Consider the following 20,849-nt stretch of genomic DNA (forward strand, 5'->3'; position numbering starts at 1 on the left):
ACCAACACCTGGGCTCCTCCCTGGGCTAAGCACCATTTGGACCCACTATGAGACCTCTCAGACCTTTCCAGGATGCAAACAGGCAAGTAGGGGATGTGCTGCACATCTGCGCTTTGCTTTGACCCAAGCTCAGACCACATGGAGCTTTGGCCATTTGAACATGGTGAGGTTTCTGAAAATAGGCTGGGCAAGCTGGATCCAGCAGCCCTCAGTGTGCCCTCTCCTAGAGCTGGGCTGCTTTGCAGGCCAGCATTGCAGCTAGCAGGTGCTACACAGTCACAGAGCTGGTAGCTTTATCCAGGCAGCTCCTTCCTAGCACTGTCCACACCATTATTTCCATGCTCTTGTGCACCAACAGTCCCCTGTTTAGTTGGCAGAATAACTACCCTCCCAAGCAAACGCTACCCAAAATTTAAGAGGGAGCGCTCACTCTTAATTAGGATTGTTGATACCAGTTTTCTGCCCCTAGACTAAGCACTTATTCTGTTCTTTAATGAAGTTTGTCACTGTGGAAGCTCCTGAGCCAGTTCCCCTGTGGCTGCAGCGTGGGAGCCTATCTTGCACACAAACCTCTTCCTGTTGCAGGCTGCATTTATCACTCACGTACCGATAAATCCCAGTGTCTCACACATGTCAGCTATCAGGAATTCATTATTTAGTCTGTGTTATGTTACACCAGGCAGGAGTTATCTTTGCAGCCCACAGGCCAGAATCAAAACCGAATGTGTCAGCTATTTAAAGAAAATGGAAGCCCTCCTCCAGCAACTTCATTAACCTCCAGGGAGCAGGGCTGGGTTTCAGGCCTGGAAGTGTTACTGTGGAAAACACGGTTCAAAATTGTCAGAAAAACATTGTTTAAAAGCTACTTGCTCAATTCATTTTCATTTGATGTTAACAGACTGCTTTTTCTCCCCCCTCTAACACTGGAATAGCAGTGCAGCATTTTTAGGATTGTCAATAACACTGGTTATAAACTCTATTATCAAGCTACAAAGGAATACTGTATTCTATTACTATTTCTGAGGGCAAACAGTCCATAAACTAAGCATAAGTGAATCATTTATTTCTCAAAGAGACAAGACTTTGTATTACAGAGCATTAACATGGCAAATAATCACCAGCCTGATCTGGTAACTGTTCTGGTTAGGTCTCTTGCAATCTAAAATTCCTAAAATAAATAACAAGCAGCTTTTTATTTTCCCTCTCCAAAATTCAAACATGTCAGAAGCTGCAACTTGAATTTCATTCTCTTAAAAATCCTCAAAGTTTAAAATTCCAAGATTTTTTTAAAAATCAGAGAATCATTTGAATTGGGAGGGACTGTTAAAGGCCATCTGGTCCAACTCCCCAACAAGGAACAGGGACTTTGAAGCTTGATCTGGCCACCTTGGAGAAACCAGAGCGATCCCAGAAGACGTGCACTGGGCATGCCACTGGTAGCATTCTGAAGTCTGTACTGAACAGGACATAAAGCTTTTTTTTTTTTTTTTTTTTAATCAATGTCTTCAAAGCTAACATCTTTTCCAAGTGGGACTGGTGCGTCTTGTGTCATTCAATGCCAAAGCACTCGTCCCTGTCCCAAGAAGACCCACTGCATGTCACCTGCAAGGGCTGAGCCCTGGGATGCTCACACTGTCAGTGCCACTTGGCTGTGCGGTGACATCCATAGAAGCCAGCGGCTGTTACTGTCTCCAAGTGCCCGCATGTCAGGTTTGCTCGCTGAAAATGAACAGATTTCCAAGGAATGCGCTCACTCACTGAGCACGAGAAGAGGGCGGGCAGCCTGTGGGAGATTACTGTGCTCTTCCTGCAAAGTCTTATCTGAGGAAGGGGTTACCGCAGAGCTGTGGGAGTTTACGGTGCCCTGGTACTGGCCTGCATATTCCCACCTGGAGCCAGCGAGAGAGATGTGCCCCCAACAAAAGCTCCTCATGAGGCAGGCAGAGATCACCAGCGCTGTCCAGACTGGCCCATTTTTAACTGACAGAGAGGTAATCTCCAGGACTTGAGGCAATTCTGCACTAATCCTACATTAAAAAAAATTAATCACGGCATTCTCACGTAAGCAGAAATGGTGCAAGATCCACATTCCAGAAAGTGATTCAAAATGGAATTGCCAAACGATAGGCAACACTGAGCACTTCAACCCCAGGCACCATAATGGGAGGCAGACTCTGCGCAGAGAGCAGAAAGGCTGCAGGACGGCGCTGGTGGGTTTGCTGGGCCATCAGCCACTCAGCATCTTCACAACACACTGGTAATGAAGCCAGCACTTTAACATCGGTGGTCCAAATGACACTTGTGCTATGTAAAATCAAATTCCTTCACTCTGATGTGTGGGACAGCTGGCCATGCTCATTTGATATGGAGGCGTAACTTTTTTTTTTTTATTTAATACAGTGAAAGCAATTGCTGCAGCTTAGGATCTTTTGCAAAAGGCAACTGTTTGGAGAAGGAAATCAATCTTGTAGCACACCTCTTGCCTCCCATGTTCTTTAAATACTTTGGAAGGTAACAACAGGCGGTCCACGCCTTCCAACCTGTCTGATGAGGCATGCAAAATAACCACGTACACAGTTCTTGCGCTTGTGAAGCAATACTTACAAACCTATTTATTGCAAACGATAAGGAGTCAGAACTAAGTTCAAACTGCACAAGGGAGGTTTTAACTACAAAGGCAGTTTTAAACCTTAAACCTCTTTTCCTGAGGGCTTGTACCAGGCTAAGAGAGCCTATGCCACCAGGGCTGCAACTTAGCAAGTTGCTTCTAGTCAAGTGAGCTGTGGTGACATGAGTTCCCTGGTTATCTGTCCTTACATTGAGGGATGCTGCAGGAAATCAGGCGAGATGAGCAGTCTCACTGGGGTGAAGGGCAGCACATTGTGGCTATAAGCAATATCCTGTGGGTCACAAAGCAGGTCTGCAGTGTGAATAGGAACAGAAGTATCTGTACAAGCAGCCCATCCAGCTGATCTTAGTCACAAGGGCATCTCTTCCTCTTTGCAGGCGTGACAGCACACCAACAAAAAGCAAAGAGGTCTGTGATGAGCTTTACAAAGCGTGCCCTTCCACACAAGGGGGACTGGCACCAGGGCCAGAACAGAGCTGGCACTGACGCTGTGCACTGGAAGAGCAGCAGAGAATACCTCTGCTGGGGGTTTTGGCATCAGGCACAACTCATATCCTGCATTTATGAGGTAGCCCCTCACTGGACATTTTCCAAATGTGTCTGTTGCAGCAGGAAAGCTGCTGCAGCAAGAGCATAACATCCTACTGCATGGAAACTCAGCAAATGGTAAAACATTAACGTGACCAATGCCAACCTTTTGAATTTGTTTGCTCAGCAGGCCGTTCCTAATTGAAGGTCCTTTCCCTGGGCTCTAAGAGCTCTGAGTGCAACCTCAGCTCCCCCCACAGCTCTCAGTGCTGCTATCCAAACCAGTGCACGGAGGTGACCAGGCAGAAAGAAATTTCCAAGGGCAAACAATCTTCGTGTGCAGCCCCAGTGCAGCACACAGCTCAGCACAAGTGCTGGGTCAGGTGTGGGCTGAGAGAGGCCTGGGGGCAGCTGCAGAAGAAAGAGGCTCATTGACCTCAGGCAGGCAGCTGGCAGCTCCATGTCCCCCACAAGTGCTGTGGGTAGGCACGGTCTGCAGCACCAAGCATGGGCTGGCTGGGAGCAAAGGGCAGCAGCTCCCCGTCCCACTCAGGCATGCACTTGATGGGAGGGGAGCAAAGAAGGATGGCCTGCAAAATTGTTTTGATTCTGAGCCTGTTCACCAAAGGACTCACCCTGCAGTTAGATTTTATCCAGTCTAGCGGTGCATTTTGCTTTCTTCAGCCGCTGCTCTCAGTTGGACTTTACCCCTCATTTCTGATTGTTTGAAATACAATGCAAACCAACCAAAACACATCCATCAAGCCCATTAGTATTAGAAAGGAAAAATGTTATTACCTGGAATAGTCCCCTTTAGCTTCCTACAATTGAAAAACAGTGACAGAATTAAAACATGATCTCTTCAAAAGTCCTCGATTTTCCCAGTATTGTTTGCTTCCCCACTCCCACAGCTTTTTGGCTGGATCCCGACCTCAGCCACATTCACACAGAGCCCAGAGGCTGCCTGCATGCAGCACTCAGGAACAGAGCTTGGCCCTTCATGCTTCCAGCTGTAGATTATCCACCTACACCGTAAATAAATGTGCTTCTACAAGCGGGATGAATTTCAAGATCCACGTCCAATGTCAATTTTGCTGCCCAATAAGTGAAATACAGTTCTCTCTCTGATTGTCCAAGCTGAAGGTCAGCTCTAAGAGCAGGTCAGACTTTTGGGAGGAATTGTGCTCTTGGAAGCAGCTCAAGCAGATCAGCTTTGCTGAGCATTTCATAATGGGGGTAGGAGTTGAGCAGGGAGGACGAACATTTAAAAGGTAGATATTTATTTCACAGGAAGTGGTAAATAACCAAACTTGAAGTCTGAGGACAGCACAGTGAAGAGGAAAAAAATAACATGAAGTAACAAAGGTATAAAACATATGCTCTGAAAACTTCAAACAGAGCACAGCAAACTTCAGCTGCAGTACTGTGCTCTTCTCAGATATCCAGCATATATTTAAATTAGAAGATTAAGTGATAAATTGGATGTAAATCTGCCAAAATAAATTACTTCCCTTAATGAGCTTTTCCTTTTCCATTCTCTCCACCAAGTTAAAATTGCTCAGATGCCTATTTCTTTCACTAGCCTACGAAGAAAATAACAACTCCAGAGACTACAAACAACAAACGCTACATGATTTTGTCCTCGTGGCATGGAGGAAAATGCAGGAAAATAAACCCGGCAAGGCAGCACACAGCTGAACTAACAAGTCAGGGGGCTGCCCCGTGCCAAAGCAGCGCTGATACCAGAAAGTCACCACGCACCAACACGCAAAGAGCAGCTTACCTGCAGGACCAGGGCTGCCAACTTGAAGACCGTCTCACTTTCGACTTCGATCTGCCCCTGTGCAGGGAAAGAGCAGAAGGTGAGCGCTGGGAGCCGTCCTGTCCCCACAGAACACAGCAGAGTGCCGGTCCTGCTTGGCTGCCAGCACAGCTGGGTGGGAGCCCGACTCTGTCCCAGCCCTCCACCCGCCACTCCCGCCTGGGAAGCGTTTCTCCTCCTTTCGTGAGCACTCTGTGTGTACACAGACACACGCAGTCCGTTTCCACCTCCCCCCGGCTCCTCTCCCACCCCCTTTTTCTTAACATCGCACGTTGTCTTTCTGAAGCTCTGTCACATTGCACACACCCAGGCAGGTACCTGATCCCGCACGCTTCGAAACACACTACAAACTTGCCATCAACCAGGGAAAGGAGGGTGAACCAGAGGAATTTATGGCTTTAAGCATGCCATTTCCCTGGGGCAGAGACCTCAGCTCTTCGCTTTGATGGTGGTACGCACACCCATGATGCTAGATAAATGATAGTTATTAATCGCGAGGTGAGTATAACTAATTTTCTTTTACCACACACAGCCTGGAGATCTGACAGTTCCTGCAAGTACACATGCAATGCTCAAAGAGACTCCATGGACTTCTACCCTCCAAATCTCCATTCTTGACCCCCCTCCAATATCAGGCAGAGTCCTGTCCTGAAAGTCAGTGACTTCAAAGCTGCAGTTGACAATAAATGCTAAAAATCAAAACCACGCCAAGATCTTTCTTTCTTCTTTTTTTTTTTTTTTTTTTTTTTTTTTTTTTTTTTTTTTTTTTTTTTTTTTTTTTCCTTTTGCTTGCAACCTTCAGTGCAGTCTTCTCAAGACAGTGTTTTACAAGGAGAAATTATTTTGGTTCCATAGCGGGACCAGCAGTAAGACTGGAAGAGTCATGAACCTGCGTGTCAACTCTCAGGTGGTCAAAGCCACTCTTGATACCTACTGCAAACTACATGTAAAGGACAAAACTTCCCCCAGGAGCCATCCCTTGAATTTTTGTGCAAAGATTTGTTCTTGTTAACCATCTGCAAGAGAAGACAGTGGACACAGTGTCCCGTTCCACCGAGACCCCAGCACATTCTCCTGTCCCCAGAATTCAAAGGCTGAATGAGGGACAAAGCTGAAATAGCGCCCAAACCATTGCAGCAGGAAGATCTACAGACTTACCCAGATACAGAGAAATGACATCTCTAAACATACGGGGCACATCTGGAACTTGGGCTAATTTATCACAGCTGCAGGTCTGGCCCACAGAGACTGAATTCAGAAGTGAACAAACAAATAATTCAATTTTCATGGAAAGGAAGCTTTTTGCCAGCTTTGTCAATAAAACATTCCAGCAGCAGCGCTCCCCCGGGCGGCTCCACCAGGGCAGACTGGGAGGAATTTCCCCTTCCCAACAGGTGTGGCAACAGCTATGCAGAAGTGGCCTCCAAAGCATTCCCAGACATTTCATTAGAAGAGGAGGGGCACATCACAAAGTAGAAGGGAAAAAAAGCTTCAGATTCTTCCCTCCTTCCCTCAGATCTCTTTAATGTTGATGCTTGAGAGAAAAGGCAAGGTTTGAAGCCCCATCTTCATGTAGGTGCAATTTTAAGGCACTTTGTTACTTCCAGGTCTGCATCAGGTTAGTCTTTGTCATGCACATCTGTGCTGCCTTCTCTAGCTTAAATTACATCTGCTCCAACAGCCTCTGAATATCTCCATGGCAGGAGGAGGGGACATCAGGTCATCCCAGCACCAGCACATGGGGAACTCAGACATGAGGAAAGTCATCACCCAGAAAGCTCTGCTGAGCAGGAAAGACAAGCTCTATTTCAGCGAAGCTGTTTCTGGACCACAAAATCAGGGAAAACAGGGCCAGAAGGGTCCTTAAAAGCTCAGCAAGGTCACCTCCCTACCCTGGGGCAGGATCAGCTACATGGGGCTCATCGCCTTCATGCTACAAATTCATGGAGAGACTTAACTATCCAAACGCAATTCTCACATCAAAGGCTCTCTCTCTTTGTTGCAGGCTCCAAGGAAAACTCTGCAGCATTTGGGCGAGTCACTTCAGCATTAAGTCCCTGCTGACCCACAGCAATAGGTGCTGCTGGCATCACAACACTGTTTGGGACTTAATAACCCAACACCCCTTCACTTTTTATCTTCAAAGCACATCCTGAACATCAACTAATTAGCAATAGTAATTATGGGACTGCTCTTACGTGTTGATTTACTCAGTCCTAAATACAAGCTTTAGGAAGCTCTGGTCACTTCAGCAGGCTGCTATGGCATTTTGATGAACGCTGAAAGTGAACTCATAAACCACCTAATTTAGGGATTTAATGGGCTGAATGGAACTGCCTTCTTCAGGAGTTTCAGTCTTTGCTTTCCTGGTGAGGCTTTTGCAGTGATGATGCCCTTGCTTACAGGTGCATTGGCAGCTGTGTTCAGGTATGAGCAGGTAAGAAGATGCTCCCTGGCCTGATTTTCACAGGGACTAAAGTCAAACAAAAGATGGACACAGAGGTGAAGGCACCACCTGAGGTCAGGCTGTAGTTAAGCAACAGGGAGGGAATTTTAAGCAAAGGATTCCAAAACCCAGCACAGTCTTTATCTAACAGAGTAACGCTGCATAAATGTCAGTCTCTTGGACGATTCTCTTTAAGTCTGAAATTATTTTCCATCATAATATAACATTATTTGCCATCTGGTTCAACAATTGACCATTGCTGTAATATTGTCCAGCCCTGGGCTATCAAGGTGTTGGGACAGCCTTTGGCTGGATGCAAATCCATATTGCAGTACATATCACTCAAACAGGAGCGTAGGACCAGGGCTCTCTCCACTCTCAGACAACACTTCAATTTAGTAACAATCCTTCCGCCCCAAGGCTGGCAAGCAGGGGTCTCTGTTTTAGCACTGCTTTAACAGCAAGGTCCAATTTCAAAAATGGAAAGGGAAGAATGGCTGTAAGAAAGCTTCATTTGCAAAACTTGCAATTGGCAGGGTAATTCCAGCACAGGTTTCTGTGAGTAGGCGGGAGCCCTGGGAGCCAGGTCAGCAAAGACTCTCATGGCCATGTTTTCTAGATGAAGATGGAAGGCTTTCCTAGATGTATCCCAAGTGGGAACAAGGTCACTAGCACGAGGTTAAGCAGATGCATGTAATTCAGATAATGGAATCTGAGTCTTATACCTTTTAGATGTAAATAAGTCTAAACAGAATAGAGGGTGCAGCTCCAGGGAAGGGATGAAATTGATATTTTTCTATTAGAGTTTGCATAGGGAGCAATCATTTTAACTAAGGAGACAATTTCATCCCCCTATGTGTCTCACTGAAAGCCACTGGCTTATCTAAAAACTGCATTTAGTCCAGAGGATTCAGGTAGCTTTTGTCATTCTGACAAATACCAGAATAAAATGCTGCAGCAGATGTCCAGAAGGAGTGACAGTGACAATACTGCAGGAACACAGAAGCACTGCAGCAACTAGCAAAGATCTGCCCCTGCCTTCAGTGTCCAGGTGCAGAACTGAGCCCCTGTTTCAGGCAGGAGCTCAAGCCCTTTCCTGCACAGAAACAAACCTATAAATGTGATAAAAATCACAAGGCTTAGCTGTGAATAGAGCAGCGCACCATCGTTAAACACATTATCAACAAGAGTTGACTGTCAGAGATGCAAGCCTGAAACCCTGAAGAAAATACAGAATAAGAATGGCAATAGCCAGATGAGCATTCACTGTGCTAAGCAAGTCTTTAGATTCCTTAAAGCAGTTTTCAAATAAAATAAAATAAGCAACACAGGAACTGCCATCTCTAACTCTTCAGAACCAGAGCAATGAAAAGTTTCTTCTGAGCACACGTAACCTCCAGAGTTTAAAGACTGACAGCAGAAACATTTCACATGGAAATGTGAAGATTAAAATATTGAAGAACTCCTTCCCTCAAACCAACCTCTTTAAAAATTTGTATCAACCAAATACGGCCCCCAAAAAATCCACATTAGGATCAAATAGCCTCAAGACACTTACAGTATTGAAGGTAATTACCTGTGATTTCTGACAGGTGATTAAAAAAGGAGAGAAAGAAGGGGGCAATTAAAGGGAAATGAGGGAACCAAACATCTGCAGGAGCGTGTTGAGATTGAGGACAGCAATTAGCTGGGTGTGGGCTCAGCACAGGTGAACAAAGCCGAACCAACTCTGTGCTCTCACCCAGCACCACCACAAATTCCCCCAGCCCCCAGCACTCCCAGACGTGTCCCCAGAGTCCCATGGTGCAAGGCCAGGTCCCTGCAGAGGATAAAGATTCCAGGCTTTCCAGCACTTATGGCTTATTTAGGAGCACAGGCAGCAGCAAAGATGCCTGCACTGCTGGGATGGGGCCGTCGCCCACAACCTGTTGCACCACGCCATCAGCAGCTCTGCAGTAAGTAGGTCAGCGAGCTCAACAATGTGCTCTTTCAGAGTGGTGCTCTCGGTTACACCAAGGAGACACAATGGCAGCAAGAGAATGCCCCTCCAACTTACCTGAAAGTGATCCCTCCAGGGCCTGTTCTGATCTCAGCACTTGCACCCGTGTCCCCATCCCAGCTGCACTGCCTGTGGTTCACGATGCCCCACAGAGCACCCCCTCCCCATCCCATCCCCTCCTGTAGCTCCAAACCTTGCTGGTCTCTTCAATGCATTCTTGGCAGGAGCTGTGAGGCTCAGAGGCTGTGGCCAATGCAGCCAAACAAAAGCTACGTCACCGCTGCCCTGTATCACCTCACAGCAAGCCAGAGCTTCAGGTTTCTCTGTTACACCCTTTATTTTGCTGCCATTGCCAACCATCCTCATCTCCTTTTTCTGTGTTTTGTACCTCAGCCAAAGCTCAGATGAAGCTGCTCAGCTGCTTTGAGACTTATCTGCATAGTTCAGCACAAGGTCCCCATCGTATAATGCTGCTTCTCCCCCGCCCCCCCCCCCCCCCCACACACACACACCCCAACATGAACACAGTGTAGAAGTTAAAAGCAAAAAACAGGGGAAGGACACAAATACTTCTCTATAAGCCAGGATACACGGCAAGCATCATTAGGCTTAGTATATAACCAGATTCTTTCACTTTCCTACCATAGTGCCACAGCAAGATACCCAACACATAGACACAAGAACAGGCTGAGCTGTCAAAACAGCTTCACCCTATGGCCAGAAGATCAAAAGTGCAGAACTCTGTCACAGTTAATGCTGATAGTTAGGCTCAGAGGAGATGACTGACAAGAGATGCAAGGTATGAAGCTCTGGCTGCAAACCAGCTCAACCCTCAAGTGCAATGGGCTGGGCTCAGCTACAGTTAGGACAGGAGCTACACCTCCCCACCAAAAGCCTCAACAACTTTCCAGGGCATCATTGCCATCTGCAGCAGGCAGCCTTGGGCTGACCTCCACCACCATGCAGGCCCTCAACTACACCCATCCCATGGCCAGCACCTCCCCAGGCCACCAGTGAGGCTCAGCAGGACGTGTCATGGGGTACCACTGAGTGGGGAGCTTCCATGGAGATCTGCCAGTTGACCTGGGTGTCCCAAGAGTCAAGGACAGTCAGTCACACTGCATTCACTGACATGTCTGTGCTCCACCTTCATCTGCTGATGCACCACCGGGGGCTCAGGCCACGGAGGTGGCCACCAGCACTCACAAGAGCAGAGCACAGCCTGGAAGGCAGAAAAGCAAAGGCCAGCTGGTTCTGCTGGTCTTCACCCTGCGCCTCACACCTGCCATCCTCAGGAGCAGAATGACAAACAGACAGCGTGTTTTAATAGACTTGGCTCAGATCAGACTATACAGTGTTACAAAGCTGCATTGGGAACACTCCCCTCTCCCCAGGGATAGGGTAGAATTAAGAAATATCCGTTATAAAACTTTCAAGAGCTATCTAATATACAGCCACTTTGCTCTCTCTGAGCTGAAAGCCAGCCAGACGTCATGCTCACACCAGGGGTCTGCTTCAACAGCTCTTCTCTCTTAAGCTCTGGGCTTCAGGCTGCCAAGTGCTCACAAGCATCGTTGTTCATGAAGCCAGCATGGTTACAGACTCCACCAAAAACTTTCATTTCCTTTATGTTATTATTTTAAAGGCAATTCTTGTAAGTCCTTAAAACAAAAGCAAAATTAAATAAATAAATCCCCCAACACCTAAATACAGTTGGGAAAAGGGGAACACAGCCAACCTGACCCAGGATCTTTGTTTACAGAACGTATTTTAAGGACTGGCACAGAGTCAACTATATGGCTGCAGAGCTATATGGAGGTTAGCTGTAACGCACAATAAACTTGACAGTGCTTTGCTAGCCCAGCAGGGTGTAATTTTTCCAAACTTGGCTGTTTTGAACAAAAAGACTAATTTATCTTTCCAAATTTATCATCATCATGTGTGTCATCAGCTCCTACCCTCCTTGAAAGCATCCCAGCTATGGTCAGGAGTCTGTGCAATAGCACAATGAGCGTGTTACAAAGCTCTCCTACCCCCTGTGCAAACACATCAGTTCTGAGATACCCATTTCACCTGAAAGTGCAGGCTAAACTTTCACTGTGTAAGCCTCCACTGTGCAGAAGATTTCACAGATCACCATAAATCTAAACCAGCTCTTTAAATTCACTGACAGGAAAGAAAGCATGTAAACTGAAGTTGTCACTGCTAAAGGCTTTCAGGCATAAGTTCTCAAAGCTTTGAAAACGAGAAACGTGTGTGAAAACAGCGTCACAATGAACACAAAGTATGCTTATAGCCATTGCAAAATAGACACGGTTAACCACATTTATAATTAAGTCACTGAGAGGCCCTTCCATAAACCTGGAGATCTAAGCTCTAGCAGCTCCCAGCTCCTGCTTTTGGGCTCACACTGCTCCTGGCAGCACACAGCTTCTGAGAGCTCCAATCCAAAGAGCGTGGATGTTGGAGAGCAGAGCCAGCCAGCCATACTGACCACATAGGACCCAGACAGCCATAGGATTGCAGCAGAGCAGTAAGACAATGGGCAGCTTGACATGAAAAAAGGGTAGGGCCAGAGAGCTGGCAGCATTTGTTGTCCAGGCTGGAGTCCAAGCTGTATGCACCCACTAGTGATGAGGAAACACCGAGTGTTCTTACAAGCAGAACAGCAAATGTTGCATTCAGTTCATGTGCAATGAGAAACAGGGAGAGCATGGCCAGCAAACCCTGAGTGTGTTGGCAAATCTAACAGAAGAAGTTTATTTACAGGTATGTAAAGCAGTTTTGCATTACACTGCACAATGTGTACCAGAAGGAAAATGTTGTTGTTGCAGTGGTGGACTGAGATAAGAGCAGTGGAAAGGAGCAGCTCAGTGCAGCAGCAATTCTGGGTGCAGACCTCCAGCACTGGTAGAACACAACTCACAGAAGCAAGAGTGAAACCTCAGTTCTCATTGGGGACAAGGGGGTCTCCCCTGGCTGCCCAGCTGCTCACAGGGGATGAACACAAGGTAAACAGGACATGTAGAGAAAGATACAGGTCATGCAGGATGCACCACCCTGGCACATTGCAAAGGGCAGAGGCACAAGGGAGCTTTGACAGACAAGCGTGGAGGTGGTGAGTGGGTGAGGAGTAGAAAGAAATACATTTTTGGCAGCAGAAATCTTATTGTCTGCCTTGTTTTTCCCTTGCCAAAATGACTATGGAATTTGCAAAATAGGCAAACCTCTAATTCTTCAAACCCTTGTTAGGGCAACCTGGCATCCAATTTGCAGAAAGGGGCAAAAAGGATTGCAGGAATTTGGAGCTGAGAGGCAAAGAAGGACAAGAGAGCAGCTATTATACCTCATGCAGAACAACAGAAGTTTCAAGAGAAGAAAGAGGTTAGGAAGCTAAGCCTGAAGTTTACCACATGGGGTAAAAAGTTTTGAAAAGAATCTAATGTGAAGGTTAAAAGCTACTGAACCAAACAAACACTGAAAGTAAATGAACTTTAAGTAAACAGCTTCAGTCCTGCCTATGTTTCCACCCACTCTGCTGAGTTCCCATTGCCACATATCGCTCCCTTTGCATAACCAACACGGGCCATTTTGGTTCGATGCATTCCACATGAGTAAGGTGTCAGTCAGAGCACTGCCAGCTCTCAGTGAACATGGTGGCATGAATTGAATGACTCTCCATTGGCTTAATGACACATCTATGATCAGTGATGGTGTTTTTCACACCTCCCTTCTCTCTGCTCCCTTCCTCTCATGCTTTATGCAGCTACATAAATGCACATACAGGCACCAAAATACATAACCAGTGTTTACTTCAACAGCAGACTGCTTCTGGAGGTGGTGGCACCTTTCCCATCGCAGGAAGAAAATCAGTCCCACTTCCCACTTCCAAGTTTTTTGCCTTGTCTGAACTGCTCCAGTATTCCCTGAAAGGATCGCTGCAAGTTGCCAAGACCTTTCACTGGAAATGGCAAATAAGCCAAAGGGAGATTTGCTTTTTATTAAACTTAAGCAGAGAGGCCTCAAGTTCTTCAAACATTTATTTTAGTTTGAAGGTTTTGTGAAAAGGTGCAAGTTTCTTTCACTCTTCCAGAAAGCAATTCTTGTGCAACCCACGGCCACAACTTTGACATTAATTGCTTTTCAAGTAAGCTTTCTGATCTCACCAGTGAAATAATGAATACTGGATACAGTGAGACTCTTCCAAAATATGAAATGTATTAAAGGTGAAAAATCTGGCCTGCTATTCTGAGCTTCAACACCAGCTAACAATAAACACTTGTTTCACCAAGTGACCCTCTCAGGCAGATTAACCCATGAGTATAAAACACCCTGACACTCAAGTTTGATATTAACTAGACTTTGCTGGAGTAAAGTTCATTGAACCTTGGCTGCTGCTGCTCCTCTGGTTATTAGGGTCACAATTAGGCTGCCATACTGCCCTTTTTTTTTTTTCTTTCACAGAACAAGATGAACCTGCAGCAGATAAATTTTACTTTTATGATACAATATGTATATATACATTAATGTACCATATTATGTATTCCATATATATGGTATGAATAACAAATTTAAACATTTAACAAAAACAGTGGAAGATTTGTAACCAGAGTAAACACAAGAAGCACTGTAATAACTGGCTTTGATTGTGAATTGATGGGATTTGTGACTTTATGAAGGGAATTAAGGCATGAAATCAGGGCACTAAGAACCACGTTCACAGCGTAAGACTTTCATCACCTTCCCCAGTGCGTACTATGTAGCACACAAAGATATGTCACTCTGAGACGGAGTCTACCCAGAAAGCTACAACCCAGATTTCAAATGACTTAAAGCCTTTTTGGTATTTAAGATATTTCAGTGTCGTTTGCACACTAAAGGGCTGTGAAATCATGACCAGGAAGCCATCATCATCCTTACCCAGAGGGTCTGTGGAAGGGACGTAGGGAGGAGTAATGAGGAATGGACAACATAGAGCTGCAAAGGACGCTGAGCCTTACCTTGTGTACACAGGACTTGGCATTCAGGAAGAACAGCTCTACTGTTGTTTTATCCTTGAGGAAGGAGATGCTTTCAATGTAGAACCTGATAATTAAAACAAAAACAACAAAGTTACTTTCCTGTATAGGCTTCATCAAATCTCAAATCATTCCTCGGCATTTTGTTCTCCAGCAATGAAGTGGTACAGAGGAACTACAACCACTGAGCTTCGTTTCCTGCCTAGTAAGAGAGAACAAGCAGAAAATCATGGACCAAGAGCATGCAGGACACAATTCCTTTAATTCAATAGGTCATAGACATCTGATGACTTCTCATCTCAAGGTTTAAAGGAGCAAACCTCACTACCAAAGGAAGCAAGTCCATGGCTGGTTATGCTAGCCCAGCCAAGGTTAGCAGATGTGGTTTGTTATACAACATTATATATGCAGCTGGCACTCTGCAGAATCACACACAACTTGTTTGTGTGCTTCTCTGACTCACGGGGCATCAAAGTAGGCAGTGCTGAGATGCACTGAAAGGTGCAGAGAAAACACGTCTCTAATTTCAAGAGCACAGAACTGCCAAGTCAGTTCAAAGAGATGAGTTTCTGTGAATGTGGTCCTGTCAATCTTCCTTTAGCTGGATACCTGTGCTTCATTATCGAAAGCCAACTCCTTACAGATTGGATCCAGGCTCTCCCACTCGATGCTAGACAGAGAGCACAGTTTTTTCAGCCAAACAAAGGGCTGGGGCAACCACCACTACCACCCTGGCAATGCAGATCCCACCAATGCCTTTGGCAGCAGGAGGGCTGGGTGGCTCATACAGCCTGCTCTGTGTAGCCCAGAGGCTGTCCGTAGCCTCCTGCTCTGCCCATTGATCTCTTTGTATGGAATACCTCTGTAGGATGAGGAGATAATATGCTCATTTCACACTCATGCAGCTTTGGGACAGACCCAGAAGCCTACCCCAGACATCTCCAAGGGGCTTTTCTGTGATTCACCTTTCACTGAGAAGAGCCATGGGTATTGCTATATCCTTTCATGATCACACCAAGTACCATTTTAGTAGCTCTCCTAAACCTCACTTCAGATACAGTCATGTGTCTCTCCAGAAATGAAGAGCATTAGCATGCAAGAACCTCTGCTGGTCCTTGCCCAGCATGCTGCCAGACCAACATTAGAGGCTAGTGCTTTATCCCAATAAAGCTTCCCTCCAGCCTGCTGAAAAGGGAATTTTATTCAACTAATGGCCTCATTTGCACTTGCAGTTTCTTTCAGCCAGGGACACCAGACATAGCTTATAGTTACCCTGTAGCAGGAGACTGTAGGAGCCATTGGTCTGAGGAGGGCACTCCTGGACAGGCAATATCCCTACTCTGAGCAGACCTGGGCACTTCATCTCTTCTGTACAGCACAAGCTGTATACTCATCACTGCAGTACAGATGGGGAACACCAGGCCACAGAGATAAGGATGTTTGAGAGATTTGAGGGTTGACAGTCATGTTTGGAAATGCAATAAAGTGTTCTTTTATTTCTGATGCTGTCAGCATCCTTGAAACTGGAAAGATGCTTTTGTAAGTCCTAAATCTGCATTATACAGCCCTTTGGCAGCTGTGTGTATCACAAGAAAATTTACATGACAGGCTTGAGTTCATGTTAACTGAAGAAAAATAATTAAAACCTGAAATAATTTACCACGTGTTTCATTAGTGAATGGCAACAGCCCAGGGCGCAGAAGCTGTGAAGCAAAGGGGAGGTATAACCAAGCACCTGGAGATGCCCCACATTCCCAGTGCTGCTGCTGGGAACTGCCTAGTGCTGCACGTTAATGAAGGACAGCTCAGGAGGGCTCTGGGTACCTTTCTCCATCTCCAACAGAAAATGGGCATCAGTTCCCCCACTCAAACATGTGCCACTCAACCAGCCCTGCTGTGCTTTCCATGCCAGCCTCCAACTGTGCAGTTCAGCTGCTCTCAGGAGAGTTTAATTAAAGAACAGACTATGGCAAGGCAAATGTGTTTGCATGTGATAAGTGTCTGAACCAACCACCCAAGGCATATGCCATCCAACAAATGCCTGGAGTCATTCACTTATCCAAAAGGTTGTGACAAAATAGTGCTGTAGATTTTGAAGAGTCATTTCAGATGGAATATATATATATATATATATATATATACACACCATTATATATATATATTTACCATGAGATAGTTTTTACATTGTTAATTATCCTTCTGCTCCTCACAGACTTCCCATCCACTGCCCACTTCCATGGTCTTAATTTCTTCTTTTAAATCTCATGACCCCCGAGCAGTCAAGGCTTAAGATAAGACTCTAGAAGTTGATCTTCCCAAAGCCCACTCTTCATCCATCAACTCTTGCTCAGGTTTCTGCATATCCTGTCCTACAGAACATCACCTTGCAACAGGATGGGTAAAAATGAATATCTCAAGCCAACAGCATTAACTCCAGCCACAGTTGCTCAAGTTATGTGACTGTCTTTATGGCTTTCTTGTGCTCTCCACTCCTGAGAGGCTGGCAGACAGTTTAAGCCCTGGCAACAGTCACAGGAGTCAAGACCATTGCTACCTTCTGAGAAGATCCTCAGACCAACCCCAGTCCTTCAATCTCCCTGTGTATTATCACATGTAAGGAGTCACAGATTTTAGTCCTCTAGGTCCTCTGTGAGCATTTAAGAGCTCATTATACATGAATATTCATTACTATTAGAAGTTGGACTCAATGGCTCTTACAGGTCTCTTCCAACTCAGGTGGTCCTGTGTGGAGCCAAGAGTTGGACTCGATCTTCATGGATCCCTTCCAATTCAGGTGACTCTATAATTCTATAATTCCTTTTTAAATGTTTTGTTGTTTCATTCCTCCCCCCCCCCTTTTTTTTGGTTTGTTAAAAGAGAAAAAAAGAAAAGAGCTCCATCACAAATCAGCACATATTCAGCAAAAACAAAGTGCCATTTGTTTGAACCATCCCTGCAGTATCTGGGGTGCAGAGGACCTGGCGGGGTGACAACGCCAACTTACCCAACTGCACAACAGCCTGCGCTTTGGAAACGCTGCAAATAATTAAGCACACAAAGGCCAAAATCTTGATATGAAAAGTGAATGAGGTCAGTCTGCCCTCATTTTCCTCACAGACTGTAAGGAAGGCAAAAATAAGAACTCCAACAATACTAAGAATACGATGCTTGGTCTTTTCTGCCAGCACAGCTCTGTCTATAATGGGCCTGAAAAAACTGCATCCTAATCAGTAGAGCTGTGCTAGCAAAAACCCTGAAGTAATGCAATTACTTTGGCCAAAATCATCACTTTGCTAGGATTTTAGTCTCTCCTGGGCACAGGTTTAAGCTGTGTGAGCAAAGAAGCCAGCAGCAATCCCTTTCAAGTACTGACAAACCTTAAGTAAACATGAGAACAACTATAGTTGTTTAAATAAACTATCAAAATATAGCATTATTAAAGACAAGTTGGGCAAAAAAAAAAAAAAAAAAAAGATTTAAAATTGGGAGATTTAAGGATTTAAAATTATTCTTAAATAAGAAAAGGAACAATGTGCTGATAACAGTTTTAAAAGCAGCAGGTTCCAAATTACCTTATGTTGCAGGTAAACAGAAAAGAAAGCAGCACTCAGCCAGGACTTAACCACCTTCTAAAAATAACGTATCACTTTGACATTTACATCCTATATCAAATCAGTAATTCTTTTAAACAAAAATCATGCTGATAAATGAGCCAAATGGGCACTGTTTTCTCCACAGAAGGAATTACTCACCTAACAGCAAAATACAGTGTTGCTGGGCCTGGTTTCTTGGGCAAGTCATGATCCAAGACTCTGTGGTCCAGCTGCAGCCAGACACTCTGACCTCTGCAGGAACAGATTGGGGAGATGGTTAAAACTGGGAAGAAACATGGGTTTTTCAATGTTTTTGCTCCAGTGTGAGTCCTTTTTAGAATAGCAAAAGTCAGCTCTGATGCAGGCAAGCAGTTCATCACCTTTTCCTCGCTCTCTAATTTTAGGATGTTGACACAGTTTGCTTTTGGACACTCGGGAACACCAGCCGCAGCTTCACACATGACCCCATCTCAGAGCTGAGGGCCTCACATAGGAACTCATTAATGAGGCAGCTGAAACAGCGCTCTGCATCACAGCCTCCCTAAGTGAAACTAGAAAAGAACCAGAAAAATAAAATAAAATAAAAAACCCTTCAGCCCCTGTAACTTTCCCCAAGATCTGGGGGTCAGGGCAGCCTAGGAGTCAACTGCTGCCCCACAGCACTGGGACTGGCCAGCCATGGAGCATGGGTGCCCTCCAGAGGCCACAGTGAGCACCCAGGCTCAGTTTGGAGCACCCAAGGGAGTTTCTGGGGCCCAAAGGAGTTTTGGGGCTTTTAAGTAATCCCCTGGGCAGCACTTTACCAGCACCTATAATACTCCAGAAATTCATGGCATCTCTTCTTGGGGAAAAAAGCCAAGTGTCAACAGCACTCTTGAGGGATTTTATAGGTGAGCTGGAAGAAGGCACCTTCCAACAGTCAGGATTGTAGCAAAAAGATTCAAGATGAGAGCAACTTAAAAATAACACACTGGTGCTGAAAGGGTTCCACAGGCAAGCAGCTCCTACCAGCTCCTGTGAGACACAGAAGCCAGTCCTGCACCTGTGATGGGAGCTACTGCATGGGAATCCATTTTTTCTTTAACACAAATTACTATACTTACGTATCATCTATAAATGTTATCCCAAAGTACTCCTTTTCTTTCAGGTTGAAGTGCGAGGCCACCAGATCCAGCAACTCTCGAGACAGAAGCTTGGGCTGTTGAAAGAACCACCACCACTCAGTTCATTTCAGTTCAGACTTCTCAATGATAATGAAAATTTCCACTGGAAGCACCATGCCCAAGTGGAAAAAAACAGGTCTGAGGATGGGCTCGCATGCCTGGAAGCATGTCTGTTAATTTTACCTCTATTGGTAGCTATAGTAAGAGATATAACTTCTTCAAATATCTCTAACAACTTCAGCCCCAAATTGCACTCCTTAAACTACCAAGCAGGGAAATCTGGCTGCAACTACAAAACAAGCATTTATTTTTAATCAACTAAGGGACAAATCAGAACCACACAGGGGAAGGTAACAAAGTACTTTGGAGCTCTAATACAACTTTTTCAGTGGGTTTATTGCATGGTTTAAGACTTTCCAATGGTCAATTCTTTGGTGCCATTCCCAGCACAGGTACACAGGGCATTACTGGAGCAGAATGAAAATGGGTCAGCACTTGGCCCAGCCATACTATACCAGTGCCCAAACCAGAAGGGTCTTTACCTGAACCAGCAGCTCCAAGTTCCTGTCATCGAGGAGATGCACCTGGCAGTGCCGGCCCTCTGTCATCTGCAAAGACACCAACATAGCAAAGTCAGAACAAGAGGGTCCTGGCTCATAGTATAGCCAGAGGTGGTGGCAATAGCTTCCTGCGCTTCTGATAAGTGGGGATGACCAGGGACCAAAAAAAAACCTCCAAAACAAAAAAAATCTATGCAATGCTGCAACCAAAAGTAGGCCTGCTGCCCAGGACCTGGTCTCCATCCTGGATGGGTTCCCACTGGACAGTGTGTGTGCATGTATCAAGAGTTGTTCAAACTGCACGATTAAGAATGGAATCAGACTGCCTCAGTTCCTAGTCTGCATCACATTTATCTATTGCAAGCAATCTCTCCTCTTCTCATAAGACCTCAGAAATAGCTGCACGTTATTATGCCCTTTTAATATCTGCCCTTTGAAATTCAATACATTTCCATAAAGCTTTTACATTATTTAAACTCTGCTTTAATTCTGGGCTCCTGGCAGTGCAGGCAGAGGGCTGGCAGCACAGCTCTGGGGCAAAAGATGGTGGAGGGAACCTGGATTTGGACATCTCACCACCTCAGAACAACTCATGAACCTGACAGCACTGGTTTCTCTCTAACTCCATTTTGAGCTCTGAGCAGAAAGTTGCTCACAGGGGCTCCCAGAGAGATCGAGAGCAGCACACACCCCCCTCCATGGGGACAAGGACAGAAGATAAACTGCTACACACCCAAAGACTCAAAAATGAATAAAAGTGGATCCTTCCTTCAGCCAATTCCAGTACAAGTGAACAAATCTCATCTCCTCCCAGTACTGCCCTGTTTCAGGGCTGCAGCACTGCCTCTGTCAGGAGCAGTCAGCTCCTCTCGGCCAAATTAACAAAGGTTTACTGTTTGAACTAATTGAGTTCCTTTGGAACAAAATCCACGAGAGAGCTCCTTTCTGAGCAGCTTGGCAAGAAGACTGGGGGTGAACAATGCCAAGCACAGCTGTCATATGTGGAAAACCAGAGATAGAGTACCTGCAGCACCAGCATTCTAAGATTACTGAAAATATAGATTTGTGTAATGACATGTATCACATTTCTC

At 45.5% G+C, this 20,849-nt stretch overlaps 1 protein-coding gene across 1 annotated transcript in view; it reads right to left on the reverse strand.

Annotated features, from left to right (window-relative positions):
• The window catches only part of FRMD4B (FERM domain containing 4B), a gene marked incomplete at both ends in the record, with an annotated part of 63,689 nt that overhangs the window by 30,754 nt on the left and 12,086 nt on the right, over positions 1–20,849 (reverse strand). The window contains 6 exons of the mRNA XM_079540385.1: positions 3,956–3,978; positions 4,941–4,997; positions 14,425–14,509; positions 18,195–18,287; positions 19,139–19,233; positions 19,741–19,806. Of these exons, the coding sequence (XP_079396511.1) occupies positions 3,956–3,978; positions 4,941–4,997; positions 14,425–14,509; positions 18,195–18,287; positions 19,139–19,233; positions 19,741–19,806 (419 nt within the window). The remainder of the gene's footprint in view (positions 1–3,955; positions 3,979–4,940; positions 4,998–14,424; positions 14,510–18,194; positions 18,288–19,138; positions 19,234–19,740; positions 19,807–20,849) is intronic.

The sequence above is a fragment of the Tetrao urogallus genome (genome assembly GCF_951394365.1).
Source record: "Tetrao urogallus genome assembly, chromosome: 10".
Taxonomy (NCBI): Eukaryota; Metazoa; Chordata; class Aves; order Galliformes; family Phasianidae; genus Tetrao; species Tetrao urogallus.